This window comes from Diceros bicornis, chromosome 35, assembly GCF_020826845.1.
Source record: "Diceros bicornis minor isolate mBicDic1 chromosome 35, mDicBic1.mat.cur, whole genome shotgun sequence".
Classification (NCBI taxonomy): Eukaryota; Metazoa; Chordata; class Mammalia; order Perissodactyla; family Rhinocerotidae; genus Diceros; species Diceros bicornis.
The window spans coordinates 31,315,525-31,333,820 of record NC_080774.1 but is presented as its reverse complement, the minus strand read 5'-3'; the positions used below and the strand labels follow the sequence as shown (position 1 = coordinate 31,333,820).

General features: G+C 56.3%; 1 protein-coding gene and 1 pseudogene across 1 annotated transcript in view; one reads left to right on the top strand and one right to left on the bottom strand.

Moving 5' to 3' along the window:
- LOC131398502 (leucine-rich repeat-containing protein 74B-like) overlaps window positions 1-8,434 on the bottom strand; it is an 84,855-nt gene extending 76,421 nt beyond the window's left edge. The window contains exon 1 of the mRNA XM_058532101.1: window positions 8,308-8,434. Coding sequence (XP_058388084.1) covers window positions 8,308-8,434 — 127 coding nt within the window. The remainder of the gene's footprint in view (window positions 1-8,307) is intronic.
- Window positions 8,435-8,585: 151 nt separating this feature from the next.
- On the top strand, window positions 8,586-17,340 carry LOC131398624 (P2X purinoceptor 6-like; annotated as a pseudogene).
- Window positions 17,341-18,296: the final 956 nt, after the last annotated feature.

Genomic DNA, 18,296 nt, shown 5'->3' with positions numbered 1-18,296 from the left:
CAAGCCCCACAGTCGCCGCGCACCTACTGTGTTTGTGTTCTCTGAGCAACATTTACGTCGAGGACATTTCTGTCACGGTCCCTTCAGCCGGGGACCCTGTGGCAACCCTGAGTCCTGAGGCTGAACACCGCCTGGAGACAGCACATCCAAGAGGAGCCCTCGGCAGAGTGTAGGAGGCCCTCCCAGGACAGAGGCAATGCCAGGAGCAATGGGGGACGTTCTCGTGGTCAATTTAGGGGAAGGGGAGCTCAGCCTGGTGACTCCTGCCCTGGAGAGCGTATGCCGTCGGCCCTGACCACCAGCAGACAGGAGGGCTCCCTGCAGGGCCGCTGGTCTCAGCCCCCAGGCCCTCTCCCCCTCTCCGGATCGCCCACATCTGAACCAATCAGGCAGCACGTCAGTCATCAAGTACGGAAGTCAGGCTTTTGAATGTGGATCTGGAGAGCTCTTTCTCACACGTTTCCCGCCCTCCCTCAGGATCCTGCACACATTCCGTGGTCAAGTCTCCTGCTCCCAGGGTCACTCCCGGGCCCGTGACTGGGCTCTGCTGAGGCTTGTCTGCTCGAGCCTCGCCCTGACCACGGGAGTCACACGCAGACGGAGACTCCACATATGGAGCCTACAGGTTCAGCTACTCCTTGATGTGTCCTTTGCTTTCTTTATTCTCTTTGTGAAGACAGCCAGGAAGCTCTACAGCAACACCTGGGCCAGAGCTCGGTTAAAGGAGTAGCTACCCTGGGCTCAGGGGGGTGACAGCATCAGCAAGACCAAGAGGACCCCACGGGGACAAACCATCCCCGGGAACAGGCTCGCCCACTGGGTCACAGCCCCTCCCCATTGGGCCTGCCCCAGCCAGGGTTCTCCTCTGTTCCGCCCTAACAGGGTCCGCCCTGCAGGCTCTGACCAGGGCAGGTGTGCCCTGCTTGACCCCCAGACTCCATCCTGGTTCTTGGTCAAATAGCCTCCCACAGGGAATTGCGAGTTCTTGGAGAAAAGACACAAAGAAGTTTCTTAGGGGCCTGTTAGGTCACTTTTGTGTCACCATTTGTCACCTTGAGCGAACAGAGGCATCTGCATTAGAGACTCTGCAGACCCTGGCTCCTCCAGAAAGACATCAGACTCACGTTCATGCTAATACTGACAACTGAATTCTCCCTGGGATTCCTGCAGGGATGGGACGGCCCTTCTTAGGAGAATTTCTTGAAAGTTCTTCCTCAGAGCACTGGGGGGGTCTTTGCTGCTCGTGCGTGGGGAGGGTTACAGTGGTGCCACACTTGAACTCTGAGCGCTCCGTTTTCCCAGCCTCACCTCCCTGGGCTTCACACTCAAGGGCTTGCATACACCTGTTGTGACAAAGATGTAATAAGCGGTTACCCAGAGCCAAGGGGGAGCAGACAGCAGCGTGTGGTGGGGTGAAGGTGGGCCAACGCAGCCTACCAGTGACTCAGAAAGACAGACACAGAGAGAACCGTCAGCCCCCATTTCCTTTGGTACAAATGCTCAAGGTGGAAAGAGCATGGACACAGTGTGGAAGAGCAGAGACCAGGTTAGAGTCTTGTGTCTTGGATGGTGGTGAGCAGTGGAGCTGAACCCCTGGAAGCACAGTGGAGCTGAACCCCTGGAAGCACAGTGGAGAGAGGGTGTGAATGTGAATGACCCTCAGAGCCTGTGGGGCTGCCATATGGCATGCCCCAGAGAAACAGTGATAAGGCCCCATGCCCACTTGGGGGCCTCTCAAGGGTGGTGACCCCAAGGCACAGAGCAGCCCAGGGGCCCAGTGGGTTTCAGTGTAGGGCTGTGATGGTGAGAATGTTGGAACTTATGGATGTGCTGGGAAGACAGAGCCTGCCATCTGCCACTTTGTGAGACAGGAGCCCCCAGTTGCCTCTCCACCCAACAGCCTGGCCATTCTCCCCTGGCCCAATAGCCCGGTCACACTGGTGTCTGTCAGTCTGTGAAATAGGCCTGCATGTTCACTGTTTGTCTGCTTAAGGATTTTTGCATCAAAATTCATCAGTGAGATTGGCTTGTAATTGTCTTTTTCTATGTTGTCCTTGTCTGGTTTTGGTATCAGTTTAATGTTGGCCTCGTAGAATGAGTTAGGAAGCTTCCCCTCCTCTCAGTTTTTTGGAAGCATTTGAGAATAATTCTTTGAATGTTTGGTAGAACTTACCAAGGAAGTAGTCTGGTACTGGACTTTTATTTTGGGGGAGGTTTCTGATTACTGTTTTGATCTCCTTACTGGTGATTGGTCTATTCAAATTCTCTATTTCTTCTTGATTTAGTTTTGGAAGGTTGTATGACTCTAAGAATTTTTCTATTTCTTCTCAATTGTCCAATTTGTTGGTGTATAGCTTTTCTTAGTATTCTCTTATAATCTTTTGTATTTCTGAGGTGTCCATTGTAATTTCTCCTCTTTCATTTCTGATATTTTTAATTTGAGTCTTCTCTCTTTTTTCTTGGTAAATCTAGCTAAAGGTTTGTAAATTTGTTTATCTTTTCAGAGAACCAGCTCTTAGTTTCATTGATTTTTTTTCTTTTTTCTTTTTTTTTAGTCTCTATTTCATTTATTTCTGCTCTAGTTTTTATTATTTCCTTCCTTGTACTGATTTTGGGCTTTGTTTGTTCTTCTTTTTATGGTTCCTTTGGGTGCATTGTTAGATTGTTTATTTGGGATTTTTCTTGTGTGTTGAGGCAGGCCTGTCTTGCTATAATCTTCCCTCTTAGAACCGCTTTTGCTGTATCCCATAAATTTTGGCATGTGGTATTTTCATTTTCATTTGTCTCCAGATTTTTTTTATTTTTCCTTTGATTTCTTCATTGACCCAATCATTGTTCAGTAGCATTTTGTTTAATCTTCACATATTTGTGGCTTTTCCAATTTTCTTCCTATAGTTGATTTCTAGTTTCATACCATTGTGGTCAGAAAAGATGCTTGGTATTATCTCAATCTTCTTAAATTTATTGAGGCTTGCTTTGTGGCCTAATACATGATCTATTCTGGAGAATGTTTCATGTGCATTTGAAAAGAATGTGTATTCTGCAGTGTTTGGATGGAATGTTCTGTATATATCTCCTAAGTCCATCTGGTCTAATGTATCATTTAAGGCCAATATTTCGTTGTTGATCTGCTGTTTGGATGATCTATCCATTGGTGTAAGTGAAGTGTTAGAGTCCCCTACTATTATTTTGTTACTGTCTATTTCTCCTTCTATGTCTGTTAATAATTGCTTTATATATTTAGCTGCTCCTATGTTGGGTGCACAGATATTTACAAGTGTTATATCCTCTTGTTGGATTGCTCCCTTTATCATTATCTAGTGCCCTTCTTTGTTGCATGTTACAGTTTGGTTTTAAAGTCTATTTTGTCTGATATAAGTATTGCTACCCCAGCTTTCTTTTCATTGCCACTTGTGTGGAGTCTTTTTCCATCCTTTTACTTTCAGTTTGTGAGTGTCTTTAGGTCTGAAGTGTGTCTTTTGTATGCAGCATGTATATGGGTCTTGTTTTTTATCCAATCAGTCACCCTGTGTCTTTTGATCAGCCACTCTATGTCTTTTGATTAGAGCATTTAGTCCATTGGCATTTAAAGTATCTATTGATAAGTATGTACTTTTTGCCACTTTTTTTGTGTGTGTGTGTGAAGAAGATCAGCCCTGAGCTAACATCTGTGTTAATCCTCCTCTTTTTGCTGAGGAAGACAGGCTCTTAACTAACATCTATTGCCAATCCTCCTCCTTTTTTTCCCCAATAGCCCAAAGCTATTGAGTTCCTCTAGTGAATTTTTCATTTCCAGTATTGTATTCTTCATTTCCAATTGGTTCTTTTTTATATTTTCCAATTCTTTGTTGAAGTTCTCACTGAATTCATCCATTTTTCTCCCAAGATCAGTGTGCATCCATGTGACTATTAGTTTGAACTCTTTTTCAAGTAGGTTGTTTATCTCTGTTTCATTTAGTTCTTTTTCTGAGGATTTGTCCTGTTCTCTTATTTGGAACATATTCCTTGTTTTGCCCTTTTCTCTGTGCTTATATCTATGTATTATGTAGATCAGTTATGTCTCCCTATCTTGGAGAGGTGGCCTTAAGAGATCCTGTATGAGGACCAGCAGTGTGCGTCTCTCTCATCACCAGTTCCAAGAGTGTCCCCTGTGTGGGCTACATGTGTCCTTCTGTTGTGGTAGGGTTGCTCTTGCTGCAGGTGCATGGGGAGGCTAGGCTGTCGCCATGGCTGGCTGGTTGTAATGCTCAGCTGTGTGCAGCAGCTATGGTTCCTTCAGTCACTTTATCGGGTGTGGGGACCCCCAGCACAGTTGGCTGCAAGGTCTAATAGCACATTCCTGCTGAAGTTTTTGTGTCAAGTCAGTAGGCCCCCAGCGTGGCTGGTTGCTAGGCTCAGGGGCTCACAATTGCTGTAGGCATGCAGCCTGCAAGGATGTCAGCTCTCAGTAGTGCAGCTGAGTGGGGCTGGCCCCAGGCATGGCAGCAGACAATTGTTTCAGGTGTTGGAAGGTGGAGTCGATCCCGTATGTGGCTGTCTGAGAAGCATAAGTCTGCTGCAGCTGACAAGCCCCACTGCCCACAGGCCCACACACCTCGTGAATGCAATCCTGTCCTGTCTGCATGCCCTGACCCACTGAAGTGGACCCACTTGCCCCAGTGTGGAGGCCCCATACACCCTGGCTATGTGGACCCACAAGTTGCCTGAGGGCTTGCTGTTGGGTGGGGCCAGTCCCTAGGGGTGGGCTGCCTGCCCTAGCTGAGCTGGATTAAATCAGTGCTCTAGTGGGTGGGGCAGACCCCTGGACTAATAGGCCAGGGGGAGAACTCCAATGGCATCTGCCAGTATGTGTGTCAGCACAACTGTACTAGGTCACAATAATGGCTGCCACCAATTTCTCAGTCCCTGGGGCAGTGGTCCCAGCCTGAGGAGGTCTTGCATCTCACTGAGATTCACTTAGAGCCTATCAAGTGAGTCTCTTTTCACCAAAGGACTGTGTACCTTTCTGGTGATTTTAGGTTGCTTTCCAAAACAGGTGGAATTGTGCATGGGCCCTTTAAAAGCAGGCTTTTCTTTCCCTTATCTTCGATGGCTTTTCTGGGGGTATTATGTGTTGTTAATAGCCAGCAAAGCGAGATATTATGACACCTGTCTTGGTTGTGCTGAGTCCAAAAGCTGCTTATAGTGGCAAAGCTTCCCCACTCAGATCCCCCACTCCTTCAGGCAATGCTTTGTACCTTAACATTGCTCCAAGTCATGAAGCGGCATGGCTGGAAGGTAGCTTTATCCTCTCCAGGAAGGAATTTCTGCCTCTTCCACCTCAGTCAGCACTGTCCCTTGTTGCGGGGGTTCATTTATCCAGTTTGCAGTTCTCTCTCAGGGGTAATTGTTCCAAAGATAGTTGTAGGTTTATTGTGTCTATAGGAGGCGGGGAGTTTAGAGTCTTCCTACACTGCCATCTTCCCAGCAGTCTCTCTGTTCCTCTGCTTGAAATGTACTCCCTCTGGTCTTGCCATGGCTGATCCCTCCCCACCCTGCACATTTCAGCTTCAATGTCACCTCCTCACAGAGGCCACCCTGGCCACCATCTAAGCAGGGATTCCCATTCTTCTCTAGAGACACGTTCTATTTGTTTCTTTTGTTGCACCAATAATTATGGAAAATGACCTTGTTAATATGTGTTCCCTGAGGCCAGGGCCGCTGTTTTGTTCACCCTGGGTCCCTAGTGGCTAAGTCAGTGCTCAGCACAGGCAGCAGCGGGCAACTAAATATCCAGGGAATGGAGTAAGAGTTCTGTGTGGAAGGAGTGGTAAAGGGGAACCTGAAATGTCATGTGGGGAGCAGACACCAGAGCATGGATGCTCAGAGTGGTCCTGCCAACCTCCACCCACCCCTGACCCAGAAAGATAGGCCCCGTGGTGGCCCAGGCTGGATGACCCCTGCTTGTTCACTCAGTTGGTTATAACTCAGGTCCAGGAATTTCAGGCACGTGTGGGCCAGCAGAAGTTCAGCAAGGTACTGGGCCGCCTGGTCCTCCAGGCCGTTCCCTGCTAGCTGTACCTTCTGCGTGGCTGGGTTCACTGTGAGGACGGCACACACAACCTGGGTGCCCACCGCCCCCAGCTGGTTTTCCAACAGCTCCACATCTGGGGGCCAGCACCGCTACCCAGTCAGTGGGCTCCAAAGTAAGGCACCACCCTCCTCCATTCTCCTCCATCCCCCAGGCCTGAGGCAGTGGAAGGGGCTATGCAGGTGGACTGTCCTGGGGTTGCATGGCGACTCTGCAACCCATTGGCTGGATACACCACCCCTACCCCATGGGTCTACGAGCTTCTTTATCAAAGAGTAAAATCACCTCCTTTGTGGTGCTGTAGAGGATGCTGTGATGGAGCTGTAGCCACCCCGTTGATGACTCGTGCCTGGCAGCAATATAACCCCCACAGAAGCCCTCACGGCCACATCTCTGGGGACTGGCAATGACAACCCAAGAGGCCATGCACGGAGCACTTACATGCTCCAGACTCTCTGCTGAGCATCTAATGCTCATCACAACCCCGAGGGCTAAGTGGTATTGTTGGGTCTGTTTCATAGATTGGAAACTGAAGCTCAGCGAGGTTGAGCTGCTTGCCCAGGGTCACCCTGATCTTCTGTGGCAGAGGTGGCATTTGGATCCAGCCCCACCAAACTCCCCCTTGCCTTCCCTCCTCTCCCTCTGCCAGCCCTTGTCTCTCTGTGTCAAAGGACTCTCCCCCCCGCATTCAGGCATTGGGAGGCCACCATCTGCAGGGGGTGCGGCCCGGCAGAGGAGGCGGTATGGGGTGGGGCAGGTCAGGAAGGGAGTGGCGTCCAGCTTTGGGTCCCCCAGCAACACCAGCAGGTCCAGGGGGAGAAGGCCTGGCTGTGGGGGCCCCACAGCCCTCAGGAAAGGGAAGACTCCAGTCTGCCCACCTGTCCCAGGCTTGGCAACTCCCACAGATGCTGCTGCTTTTGCTCAGGGCAACTGCCAGGGCCTCTGCTCCAGCACCACAGAGCCCAGTTCTGAAGGTCCAACCACTTGACATAGGGATTGAGGGTCAATGCAGAAGCCAGAGCCTGGGCCCCTGGGACAGAGAGGGGCCTGAGAGGCCTGGTCCTTCCCAGGGCTGAAGGCCCCATACATAGCTGGTCTCTGCCCTGGCTCCTGTTCCCAGGGCTCAGCCCACTCGATGCCCTCCAACTGGAAGGACCCTCGTTCCCACAGGCCCAGGGGACACTGGCTTCTTCTTCTAGGCTCCACCAGACCTCCTGGGGCCTTCCCTGAGCCCCCAGTGCGTTAGGGGCCCCCTGAAGGCTCCCCAGCCCTTACACTGATCTCCATCAGAGCCTGGATCCCATCTGTCACCCAGATGTGGTGTATGGGACATACCTGGCACAGAGCAAGGCTGGGGAATGTGTGGGGTAGGCTCAGGGAGGGCCACTCCCATGGCTGCTGCCTCCCAGAGCCCCCCTCCACACCTGGCCTTGGGTCCCTCCAGGGGTACCTGGGGCTGCAGGCCACGACGCCGCAGGCTCAGCTCTGGGGCGCTTCCCTGGCGCAGGAAGCAGGAGGCAGGCATGAGGCTGTGGGCCTGGCAGACCTCAGGTGGACGCTGTCCTTGACCAGTTCTCCAAGCCCATGGGCGCCTCATAGAGACAGGGGTCCATGTGGCCCCCTTCCCAGGCAGAGCCACCTGCCTCCTCCCCTGCCCTCTCTCACTACCCAGCCTGTTTCCCTCTAGAGTCATGTGTTCTTGCGCTAGTAGGGACTCCTGCCCCATATACAGGTGGGACAACGAGGCTCGGAGAAAGCAAATCCTTTCTCCAAATTCACACAGCGAGTAGTAGCTGATCCCGGCAGAGCCAGGCTTAGGACCCTGCCTGTCTGACAGCGAAGTGTGTGCTGTGTCTTTTCTGTGGGATCACAGAACACATATGTTTTATGACCATTTTATAGGGGAAAACACTGCAATAATTCTAAGTTCTATATCCATTAGCTTAGTTTCTCCTGTTGGTTGCGAAAACCCAGCCCTGATGCCCTTTCAGGAAGGGGTGGGACACCCCTTCTTAGACAGTTTGGCTAGGTTTGTGCATTTTAACATCATTCTGGAAGCGTATTGTTAATGGTGGAACAACTGATGCCGCTGGCTGCCCTGAAGGTGTCCCACGGAGGGATGTGCTCTCTGTGGGACAGGGGTCTCTTGTCCCCTCGGCTGCAGCCTGCCCCCTCCATCCCTGCCTAGAAGCTCCCAAGGTGAGGAGACAGGCCTGAACCCACCCTGCCCGGGGCACCTTCTGTCTTCAGGACTGCGTCTGAATCCGTATCCGAACCCTCCTCGGCCTCCGGGACCCCTCTAGTGGCCACCGTCTCCTCCTCCCGCTCTTCGTTCTCCCCAGACCTCTCCCAGGGACCCCTCATGGTCATACCCATTTCACAGTCACAGGCACTGAGGCTGGGACTGAGCCAGTGGACACCTAGAGCGCTGCCTGAGATTGTGGGTGGCCCGCTGGCTGCATGGAACAATCGAATGTGGCGTACAGTGAACAGGCGCCCCCAGCAGCCAGTAGAGATGTGCTTCTCCAGCGGCAGTCGCCCTGGCAACCCCGTTCTGTCGGTGCTGCGGAAACCACCACTGGCCTGCGTTGACCTGGAGCCTGCTCCTGGTCAGGGCGCAGAAGGGCACGTGCCACGGGCCAGGCGCAGGGCTGGGCGCCTCGCTGGTGTTTATTCCCCTGCCGTCTGGTGTGGGTCCAGCATCACCCCCTTCAGTAGACTGGGGACAGTGCCTGACTCCAGAGCTGGGCCTTAGTCCCTGTGCTCGGAGGGTGGGGCAGCTCTGCCAGGCATCGCACAAGAGGGACTGGGAACCTTGCAGAGCCAGCCACCCTCCTCTCTGAAGCCAGAGTCCTGCTCCCACTCTATGGGTCCCAGTTCTCTCTCAGGCTCCAGTGTCGCATATGCAGCTTCTTCCTCCAGGAACATTCCTCCCCAGCTGTGCTTCTTGAACTTCAGAATCTGCAGGTGTCAGCTCAGAGGTCCCTTCTTCCTGAAGCTTTCCTTGACCCCTCCTCGGGGCCACTGCTGCCCCTATGACCCCCTCTCAAAGTACCTATAACACCTGTCATCCCCTCACTCCCCAAGGAAGTGGGGCCAGAGGGCAGGGGAGAGGGGCTGCTCCTCTCTGAGCCCCAGGGCCAGGCAGAGGGAGTCTGGAGAGGAAGGGAGGCCCAGGGCAGCTGGGGGTGGGCACTGAGCCCAGGGCGGGGGCGGGGCTGGGTCCTGCCCCCAGTGGGAGTGTCCCTTTACCAGCTGCTGGCCTGGCCTGGGCGCCTGCTTTTCCTCCTGTGCAGCTGGGGCTGCAGCTGCTCTGCTGACCCTGCTCCCTGGCAGCCAGCAGGAGCTGAGGGCGTGGGCTCCCCAGGGGCCGCGACAGGCTGGGGGCTTCTGGATTAAAACTGAGAAGTAGGTGGTGACCAGGAACTAGGGGGTGGGCGCCCCGCAGAGGCTGCTGCAGCTCTGGGTCATCGTCTCTGTGGAGGGGCAAGAGAGTGGCTCCTGGGCAGGTTGGCTGGAGGGACTGTGACTGGTCCTGCTGGGCTGAGGGTGGGGGTGTGACTCCTCAGGGGCTGGACTGGTGGTAGTGGAGGGGGCAGGCTGGGACAGGGTGGGGGCAGAAGGAAGGATCTCCGTCTGTCTAGAGGCAGCAGGTACAAGAGCAAGCCGCGTGCTCGTGTCCTCCTGTGTGCCCACCTGCCTCCTTTCCTGGGCCTTGTCCCCAGGCCCGTGTTGGGCTCTGGGCACAGAGCAGGATGGGTCTCACTCTGCCCAGGAGGCCCCGGGAGGGCCAGGAGGTAGTCCCTGACTCCTGCGAGAGCTGGAGCCCTGGGGCCCCTGAGAAAGACCACAGCTGTGGCTGGGTCAGGGGAGCCTTTAAGGAGGGAGCTGAGTCTGGCCGGGGCAGGGGAGGGTGAAGGCTGGGGTAGGAGGTGGTTTTGGGCATCTGGGTCTGAGAGCATTGTCTCTCCGATGCGTGGCCGGGGCTTCTGGGCTGAGCAGGGTGTTTGGGGTGGAAATGAGGCTGGAGAAGAGGTGGGGGCCCTGAACGCTGTGCTGGGAGCCTACAGGGTGTAGGGGCTGGGTGGGTGGGGCCCAGCTCTGCCACTGCTCACCATGTGCTGTGGATGCACCACACTGCCCATCACCTCCTCCCCAGGTGGGCCCCCTCGAGAAAAAAGGCTACCAGGAGCAGGACCCGGACCCCAGTTTTCCATCATCCCCAAACTCAAAGTGGTTTCTGTGACCCACATCAGGGAGCTGGGGAACCGGCTGTGGGACGTGGCTGACTTCGTGAAGCTACCACAGGTGGATACCTTGGTGCTGCTGCCAGGCGCTGACTCCTCTGACTCTACACTTGCAGCGAGTGGGTGCAAGAGGGGCCTGTAATGCCAGAGGGGATGCTGGCGCTGTCTCAGGGCTGGGCTCAGGAAGGGCCTGACAGAGGCGTGGCCCTGGAAAGGGCTCTTGGGGATGTGTAAGAGGTTTCCAGGTGGACTAGGGGGCAGGAAGCCAGGCCAGAGGTATTGCATTTACATAGGCTGCATCTAGAACAGTGGGGGGTCTGGGAACTCAAGGCTTGATCTAGAGGATGGGGTGGAGGGGCCTCGGGACCAGGGCCTGGAGCTCCTGAGTGCTTTCCTCCCTGACCTGGGCACTGTGGTCTGGCTGCTGCTCTGCCCTTCCTATCCTGTATTTCTGGCCCCTTCTCCCTCCACCTAGATCCTCTATAGCCCCAGTTTCTACCTTGTTCTGCTGACACCCCAGTTGTAGCCCCGGTGACCACCTGCCCGACCAAAGCTGCCTCCTGATGCGCACCCACCACGTCCAAGGAGAACCCCTCTCCCTCTCCCAGTGTGGCCTCTTTCCATCCACTGAGGGCCATGCCGTCTACCAGGGCCAAAGCTGGACCTGGCTCCCCACCTCCCTGCCCCACTCCTGTCCATTCCTTTTCCTGACGGGTTTCCCTGCTGCCCCCGCTGTGCCTGTGGTCTGCTTATGGGCCCCCAGGTGCGCTCCACGCAGCAACCAGGCTGAGCCGTCACAGGTGACACCATCAGAGCCTGCCAGCCCTTGCTTTCCACCCTGGGAAGGCTCCCTTTCCATGATGGTGGCCACCAAGTCCCTGCAGATCCTGGCCACTGCCACCCCCGGCTGCCCTCTGCCCAGCCCTCCCCTCCCCTTCCTGGGTGTGCCTCCCCTGAAATGTGCAGAGCTTTCACGGGCAGCAGAGAAGGTGCCAGCCACTCTTCTGCACAGCCACCCTGCCTTTGTCCCAGGCAGAGCTCACCACCTGCTCCCCTCGTCCTCGGCCATGTGTGCAATGAGGGGTCCACTCCCCACAAGCCTAGGTGGGAGCCCGGCCCAATAATGTTTTGGATCTTCAGTGTTTAGAAGCAGGAGGCTCTTGGAAAATTCTGGTTGAGTGAATGAGCGTGAATATGAAAAGAAAACTTGCCTCAAAGAGGCAGACAGGGGCTCAGAAATGGCCAGAAACCCAGCCAGCCTCCCACCTCTGCCTCAACTTGCCTCACTGGAGGCGTTTCCCTGGGGCACAGGGTTGATGACTCGATGGGCCGGGACCCCTTCTCTCACAGACCTGGCTGCCAGCTTCTGGCCTCTCCCACTGAGGGAGCCAAGCAGGGGCCCACCCTGATCCTTGCCTTCCAGGGAGAGAACGTGTTCTTCTTGGTGACCAATTTCCTTGTGACACCAGAACAAGTGCAGGGCAGATGCCCAGAGGTAAGGCTGCCTGGGAGCCTCCCAGTGAGTCCCTGTTCCTCCACCAGCCCTGGGTCACCAGCCGTGTCCCCACTTCTCCTTCCCAGGTGACTGAGGGCTCAGTATGTGCTGCTGTGTCCCAGGCACTGAGCTAAAACCTTTTCGTGAATCATTTCATTCAGTCTCACAAACATCCTGCCTGGCAGGAAGTACTGCAGTCCCCGTTTAAGATGAGAGGACTGAGGCCCAGCCAGGTTGAGTCACTGACCCAAGGCCTCCAGCCTGTGGGTGATGGGACTCCCCACCTCTGAGCAGTCTGCTTCCAGAGCTTTCCACCTTTGTTCTCTGTGAGGTGTCCAGGCCTCTCCCCATCCTGGTCCCTCCTCTGGGCACTCTCCAGGTGATGAGTGTAACCCCCAGAACTGGGTGCAATGCTTAGGTGGGCTCTAATAGCAAGAGCCAAGCTGGAAGATCACCTCCCCTTCTCTATGCCCAGCCTCTGTTAATGTATCCCGGGGCAGCTTCTGTTTTTGTGGGCAAACACAGCACACTCCTTCTTATGCTGAGCTCAGGGTCACTCATGTTCTCTGGGTATTTTTCACTACAACTGTGGTCAAGCCAGAGTGCCCTGGCCTCTTCTTGCCCATTCATGCAGAAATGCAGACTCTCCCCAAAATCTCACCTTTTCCTCTCATCTGGGGACGTCCCAGGGATCCAGCGTCTGTCCCAGAGCACACTTGCTGTCCTCCTCAGCTGTGGATTTGTTTCCAATATTTTGATTGCCATAAAATATATGTAACATAAAATTTACCATCTTAACCACTTTCACGTGTACACTTCCCAGATTCTGGATTTTGTCTGAACAGTTGGGACCCGGGACATAGCCCCGGAAGCCTCCCTCCATGGTGACGTCTCTTTAATTGAGTCCAACATGGAATCACTGGCAGGGCTGCAGGGTCACTGTGTGGCCCCCTGTCCCCCCTGTCCTGGTCGTTGGTCCCACCCCAGTTGCTGGGGGGCACATGTCCCTGGTTGGCCCTGTCCACAAACGAGGTGAGGCAGGTGCACAAAGGATGTGCTAACGTTCGGAAACACACGCGATGTCCTCCCTTTCTGAGTGCTCGGAGACGTCTAGTTGATGTTCGGTTTGTAGACTGTCCTGAAATTGTGCTGGGGCCACGGTTCTGTGGTCTCTGGAGTTCACGTGATTCCTCTTTGCCTGAGTCTGGTCTTCCAGCCCTTCCCTCGAAGCTGCCAGGGCTGGGTAATTCATCAGACCTGACACCCCAGCTTCCTGAGAATAGCAGAGTTCCTGCCAGCTCCTCTCAGGGTCTGGTCGTCTGGTCCCTCCCAGCACATGCTCTGTGCTCCTTGTAGTGTCACAGCCTCCAGCAAACACCTGCAGACCCTCCCCCAGACCAGGCTTACAGAACTCCACCCTCCCCACCTCTCGGAGCTCCTGCACACACAGCCCAGCCAGGGTGGCAGGGCCTGCGATGGGGCAGAAGCTGCAGCTGGGAGACCCAGGGAGGCACGTCAGCCAACTCGGGGCCTCAGGAAGGGTTTCCTGCAGGATGGGAGGCTGAGTGGGATCTAGAGGATGTCCAGGCAGAGGGGCTGCGTGGGCAAAGGCCCCAACTGTGTGAGAGGAGGCACCTCCAGGGTTCCCTGCTGCTGAGTGGGGTGGAGCCTAGATTTGGACTGGGGCAGGAAGGAGGTAGCCCCAGACCACAGGGGCCTGGGAGCCCCTCTAAGGAGCTGAACTGGAGCCAGCAGCATCAGGAGCCACAGATGGGCTCAGGGGAGGGGCGCTCGATCGTCTGTCACTGGGATGGGCCGCTCGGGCTGCTGGAGGGAGGTGGATGAGGGCAGAGGTGGGGCCCCGTGGTGGTCACCGTGGGGTCTGTTCGGAGGAAATAGTGGCCCAGCCAGGGTGGAGAGGAGAGGCGGAGTCAGGATATAGGTAGGGTCAGCGAGGCAGTGCACGTGACCTCTCTCTCTGCCCACTTCTCACAGTCCACCCCCCACAAAGTCCCACCATCTCATTCGGCTTCTCAGAGTCCCCGGCCCTTCCTGCCCCCCTGGTGCTTCGTTCCTCCTGCTGCCCCTGAGCCCGGGGCCCTGGACAGCAGCGTCGGCAGAACCATGTCTGTGCGAGTGCCTGACGCTTGAGGGTGCTTCCTCTCTGGGTCTGGGACTCCCAGAAAGCTCACCACCATCCCCTCCTGGCTGATGCCCAGAACTCTGTGACCATGTGCAGGCACTAATGTCCCTGTTTCACAGCAGAACAAGCATGGAAGGGAGTAGCTGTGGTTTCTTGGCCAGTGTGTGGGGTCCCACTTCCCTTCAGGCCCCTCTGAGGAGAGTCCTACCCTTTTATCTGCACGCCCAGCACCCCCACCCTGGCATGAACTTACCCTCCTAGAGTCCCTTCGCCTTCCCTAATCTGTCCTTCCCTAATCCGAATTGGACCAGAGGAGCTGGGCCTCGAGGAGTCACTTCTGCCCCCACTCCGGGGACAGAACTCTCAGGAGGGAAGGAGTCTCGCTCTGCCTTGGGATACAGCACTGCACCCCAATCTGGCCAGGCCTGCTCTCCCTCCCCCCTCTGACCACCTCCTTTTATTTGCACCCTCCAGCTTTCCCATGTGCCCCCAAACTCAGGGAACCCTGGGGGCTAAGCAGGGTAGGGGCATGTCCCTGCAGACTGGGGGGCTGGGTCACAGAGGGGAGACACCTCCTGGGCCTGGACAACGCTGTTCTCTCACCGCCTCAGCACCTGCCATCCCACTGTGAACCGCTGGGCTGACGAGGACTGTCCTGAAGGGGAGACGGGGACGCACAGCCACGGTAACTGTGGGCCTGTCTTCCAGCGCCTCCACTGGGAGGGGGTTCAGGGGGCTGTGCTGGGACTCTGGGTGGCTCCCTCGTGCAGGGCCTGTGGTGCCTCTTTGTGTCTTCTTTCTGCCAACAGCCCCCTGCCCACTCCCTCCCCAGGCCCTGTGGAGATTTTAGGGCCTGGAGTTTGTCTTGTGTTTTCAAGGCATAAAAACGGGCCAGTGTGTGGAGTTCAAGGGTACCCACAGAACCTGTGAGATCCGGGGCTGGTGCCCCGTGGAGAGCGACACTGTGCCCGTGTAAGTGTCCCCAACACCCAGAGCAGGTCCCAGGACCAGCAGAGCCTGCCCCTGACCTCCCCCACCTGCAGGAAGCCCCTGCTGGTCCAGGCTGAGAACCTCACGCTGTTCATCAAAACACTGTCACCTTCAGCAAGTTCAACTTCTCCAGGTCAGCATGGTGGGTCCTGGCTGCCCCAGATCCTCCTTGTCCCCTGCCTCACCACCCCCACCTCACCGCCTCCCAGGTCCAATGCCTTGGAGACCTGAGATGCCACATATTTCAGGCACTGCTGCTGTGACCCAGGCTTCAGCCCCGCTGCCCTGTGTTCAGATCAGGGACCTCGTGGTCGTGGCTGGAGGGGTCTTTGAGGACCTGGTGTTGCTGGTGGGCCCCTGAGGGCAGAGTTCTGGGAGGGCTGGGGAGAGGGTCCCTGCCTGTGTGCTGGTGGAGCAGTGATGCGCTGTGTGCAGGGCGGGGCTGTGGGCATCCACGTCTGCTGGGATTGTGACCTGGATGCCAGGGGTTCTGACTGTGGCCCCACGACTCCTTCCAGCTGCAGGAGAGGAGCTACGAATTCAGGTGCAGCCCCACTGCCTGCCTGCTGCTCCTCAGCCAGGTCCCCCTCCACCTGTCCTCCTGTGGCGGCCGGGACAGACCCCAGCCTGGCCCGTCCCTCTGGATGCTCTGCTGTGTGTGTGAGGGGTCCCAGGGCCAGGAGGGGGTGCTCTCAGCTCCAGGTGCCCCAGCACAGCCTCTGTCCAGCCTCCCTACTGAGCCTTTTGTTCACCACCCCATCTGTCCCCACACCCCTGCTGCAGCTGGGAGCCCTCACCCCCAGACCCTCCTCCACTCCACTCTGCCTCCAGCATCGCCCTATACCACACAGGCGGCTTTCTTTTTTACTTTTCCCTTAAGGTTTTATCTAAAAAATTACAAGAATCTATAGAAAACCTCAAAGATTTGTACCGTGAAAATCCATAGAGCCTTGTTCTGGGTTCACCAGGGTTCTTTTTTTTTTTTTTTTCCATTTTCCCCATTTGCTTTCTCCCTCCCTCTCTAGAGTGAGCCAGATATATATAGGTAGATTTCACAGGAAAGCACTGGAAAGTAAGTGGCAGATATCTGGACACTCACCCCTCTCAATGCTGTCCTGAGAATGAGGACCTTCCCCATGTGACCACTGTCCTCTTGTCACACTCAGGAAATCTAACATTGGCAGATAAATCTAATGTTTAAATTTCCCCAGATGTGCCAATAATAGTCCTAAACCTTTTAATTTTCTGATCCAGGATGCACTCAGGGATCTTGTGTGCATGTATTGTCTGTCTTTGAGTCTCCTAAGCAGACCCCCCATCCTTCTGTCACCTCATGTCACCTCGTCACCCTCACACATACGTGCACACAGCCACCAGGCCTGGAGGTGAAGCCCCCTGATGCTGCTCGCTGGGCCTGGCCTGGGTTCACTGACCTCCCCAGCCCTTTGCAACCATGTGGGGCTGGACCCCACCCATGCCCTGCTCCCCTCACCCTGTGCTCTCGCCCACCCTGCATCTTTGCCTAGAACTCCTTCCTGACCCCTGGGAAACCAGCTTGAGGGTCTCCCAGCAGGAAGACTTCCCTGGTTCCTAGGGGAGAGTGAGTGCCCCTCTCTGGACCCCCACAGTCCCAGGCCTGTCCCTCCCCTCCACCCTCACTGCCAGTGTCTGTTTTGGGACCCTTCTGTCCACATCTGCTCAGCAGGCAGGGAGCTTCTGAGAGGCAGGTCCCAGCCTGATTGTCCCCTGTATCCTCAGCAATGACACAGGGCTGAGACCCAGGACTCGGCTGGGTGAGAATGGAGTCAACTGATGAGTAAGTTGAGGCCTGTAAGGGACAGCCCAGCCCAGGAGTGGGCAGAGCAGGCCGCTAGACTCTCTCCTGCCCCAGGACAGCTACTCACTGGTGGGAGGCCTCAGGAATGGAGGCCCGGAGCCTGCTCAAGCTCTACGGGATCCTTCGACATCCCTGTCACTGGGCAGGTAGGGGACAGGCTGGGGTAGGTGGGGGCATGCAGGGGTGAGGGGTGGGAGGGAGCAACAGCCACAGCCAGAGAGGCTCAGCCCAGGTCTCCCTCAGGCAGTCAAGTTCGGGCTCATCCCCACAACCCTCACTCTGGGCACCAGACTGGCTTGGCTGGGTGTGGTGAGTCTGGCCAACATGGCTCCCTCTGGCTGTCGGCAAGCACGTGCCCCCCGAGTGCACACCTGAGCCCCCTGTGCTGACATGAGTCTCGGGGTGAGGGCTGGGGAGGCGGCGGGATGGCAGGCTGGGGGCCAGGACGTGAGTCTGTCCTGCCTCTCCCAGATCACCTTCTCCTTTGACCTGCTGCTGTTGTACGTGGATGGGGAAGCCCATTTCTCCTGGAGGACCAAGTGTGAGGAGGGGAGCTGAGGGCCTGCCTGGACCCTGGGCCACACTTTGGAGGATGGTGGCTGGAGCCCTGGCCTGCCGTCCTCATCTGCAGGCAAAGGCCCCGAAGGGCACTGCCAACCCTGAGCAGACAGAGCTGCTTCCCCACCCCCACACCCAGCTGCCCAGGTGCCTTAGAGGGGGTCCAGCACCTGCCCCACCGCTGCTGCTGGGAGCTGGACACCATCTCCAGGGTGGCCCTGGCAGCCACTCGCTGGCCCATTCCTGAGGCCTGGAGCCTTTCTCTGCTGGTTGGGGGTTCAGGACCGGGAAGGGTGGTGGCCTCACCTGGGGGAGTCATAGATGAAGCCCATGCAGGACCAGGGCACAGGGTGGGGGGAGAATTCTATACTTCAGCTCCCAGGCAGACTGTCCCCCTGCAACTCCAGCCTTGGCAGGGTGGAGGAACCACAGAAGCCAGTTTTGTATAGGGACCTGCAGGGGAACACAACACAGGGCACTGGTCCAGTGGGGCTCCTGCTGGGTCTGGTCTGGAGAACGCTCTCCCAGTCTGTCTCCAGTGCACTCAGAAGCTCCCTGCTCACCCGCTCTCCCCACACTGGCTGTGGTCAACTCCGGCCCTGCCTGGGTCCCAGCCCTCCTCCCCCTGCCAGCACTCCCCTCACAGTAGAGCCTCTGCCCTCTCAGCGGCCCTACATGGGGGTCTGTGCAGCCAGAGTCCAAGGCAAGGGAGAAAGAAGCCTGACAAAAGGAGTCATCTCAGCTGCTCTGGGGTTGGGTTACTAGGGCAGGTCCCTTCCCAGCTCTGGGCCTCATCCATGGAGTGAGGAGTGTGGTGGGCAGACGATTTGATGCCTTAGGACCCCACGCAAGGGCACAGGCACCTCTTGAACCCAAACCTGCTCAGCTCGTGAGCACCAGCCCCTTCCTGGTGGCAGCCCTCGGGCTGTGGGGGGCTGGGATGGGGGAGGGAAGAG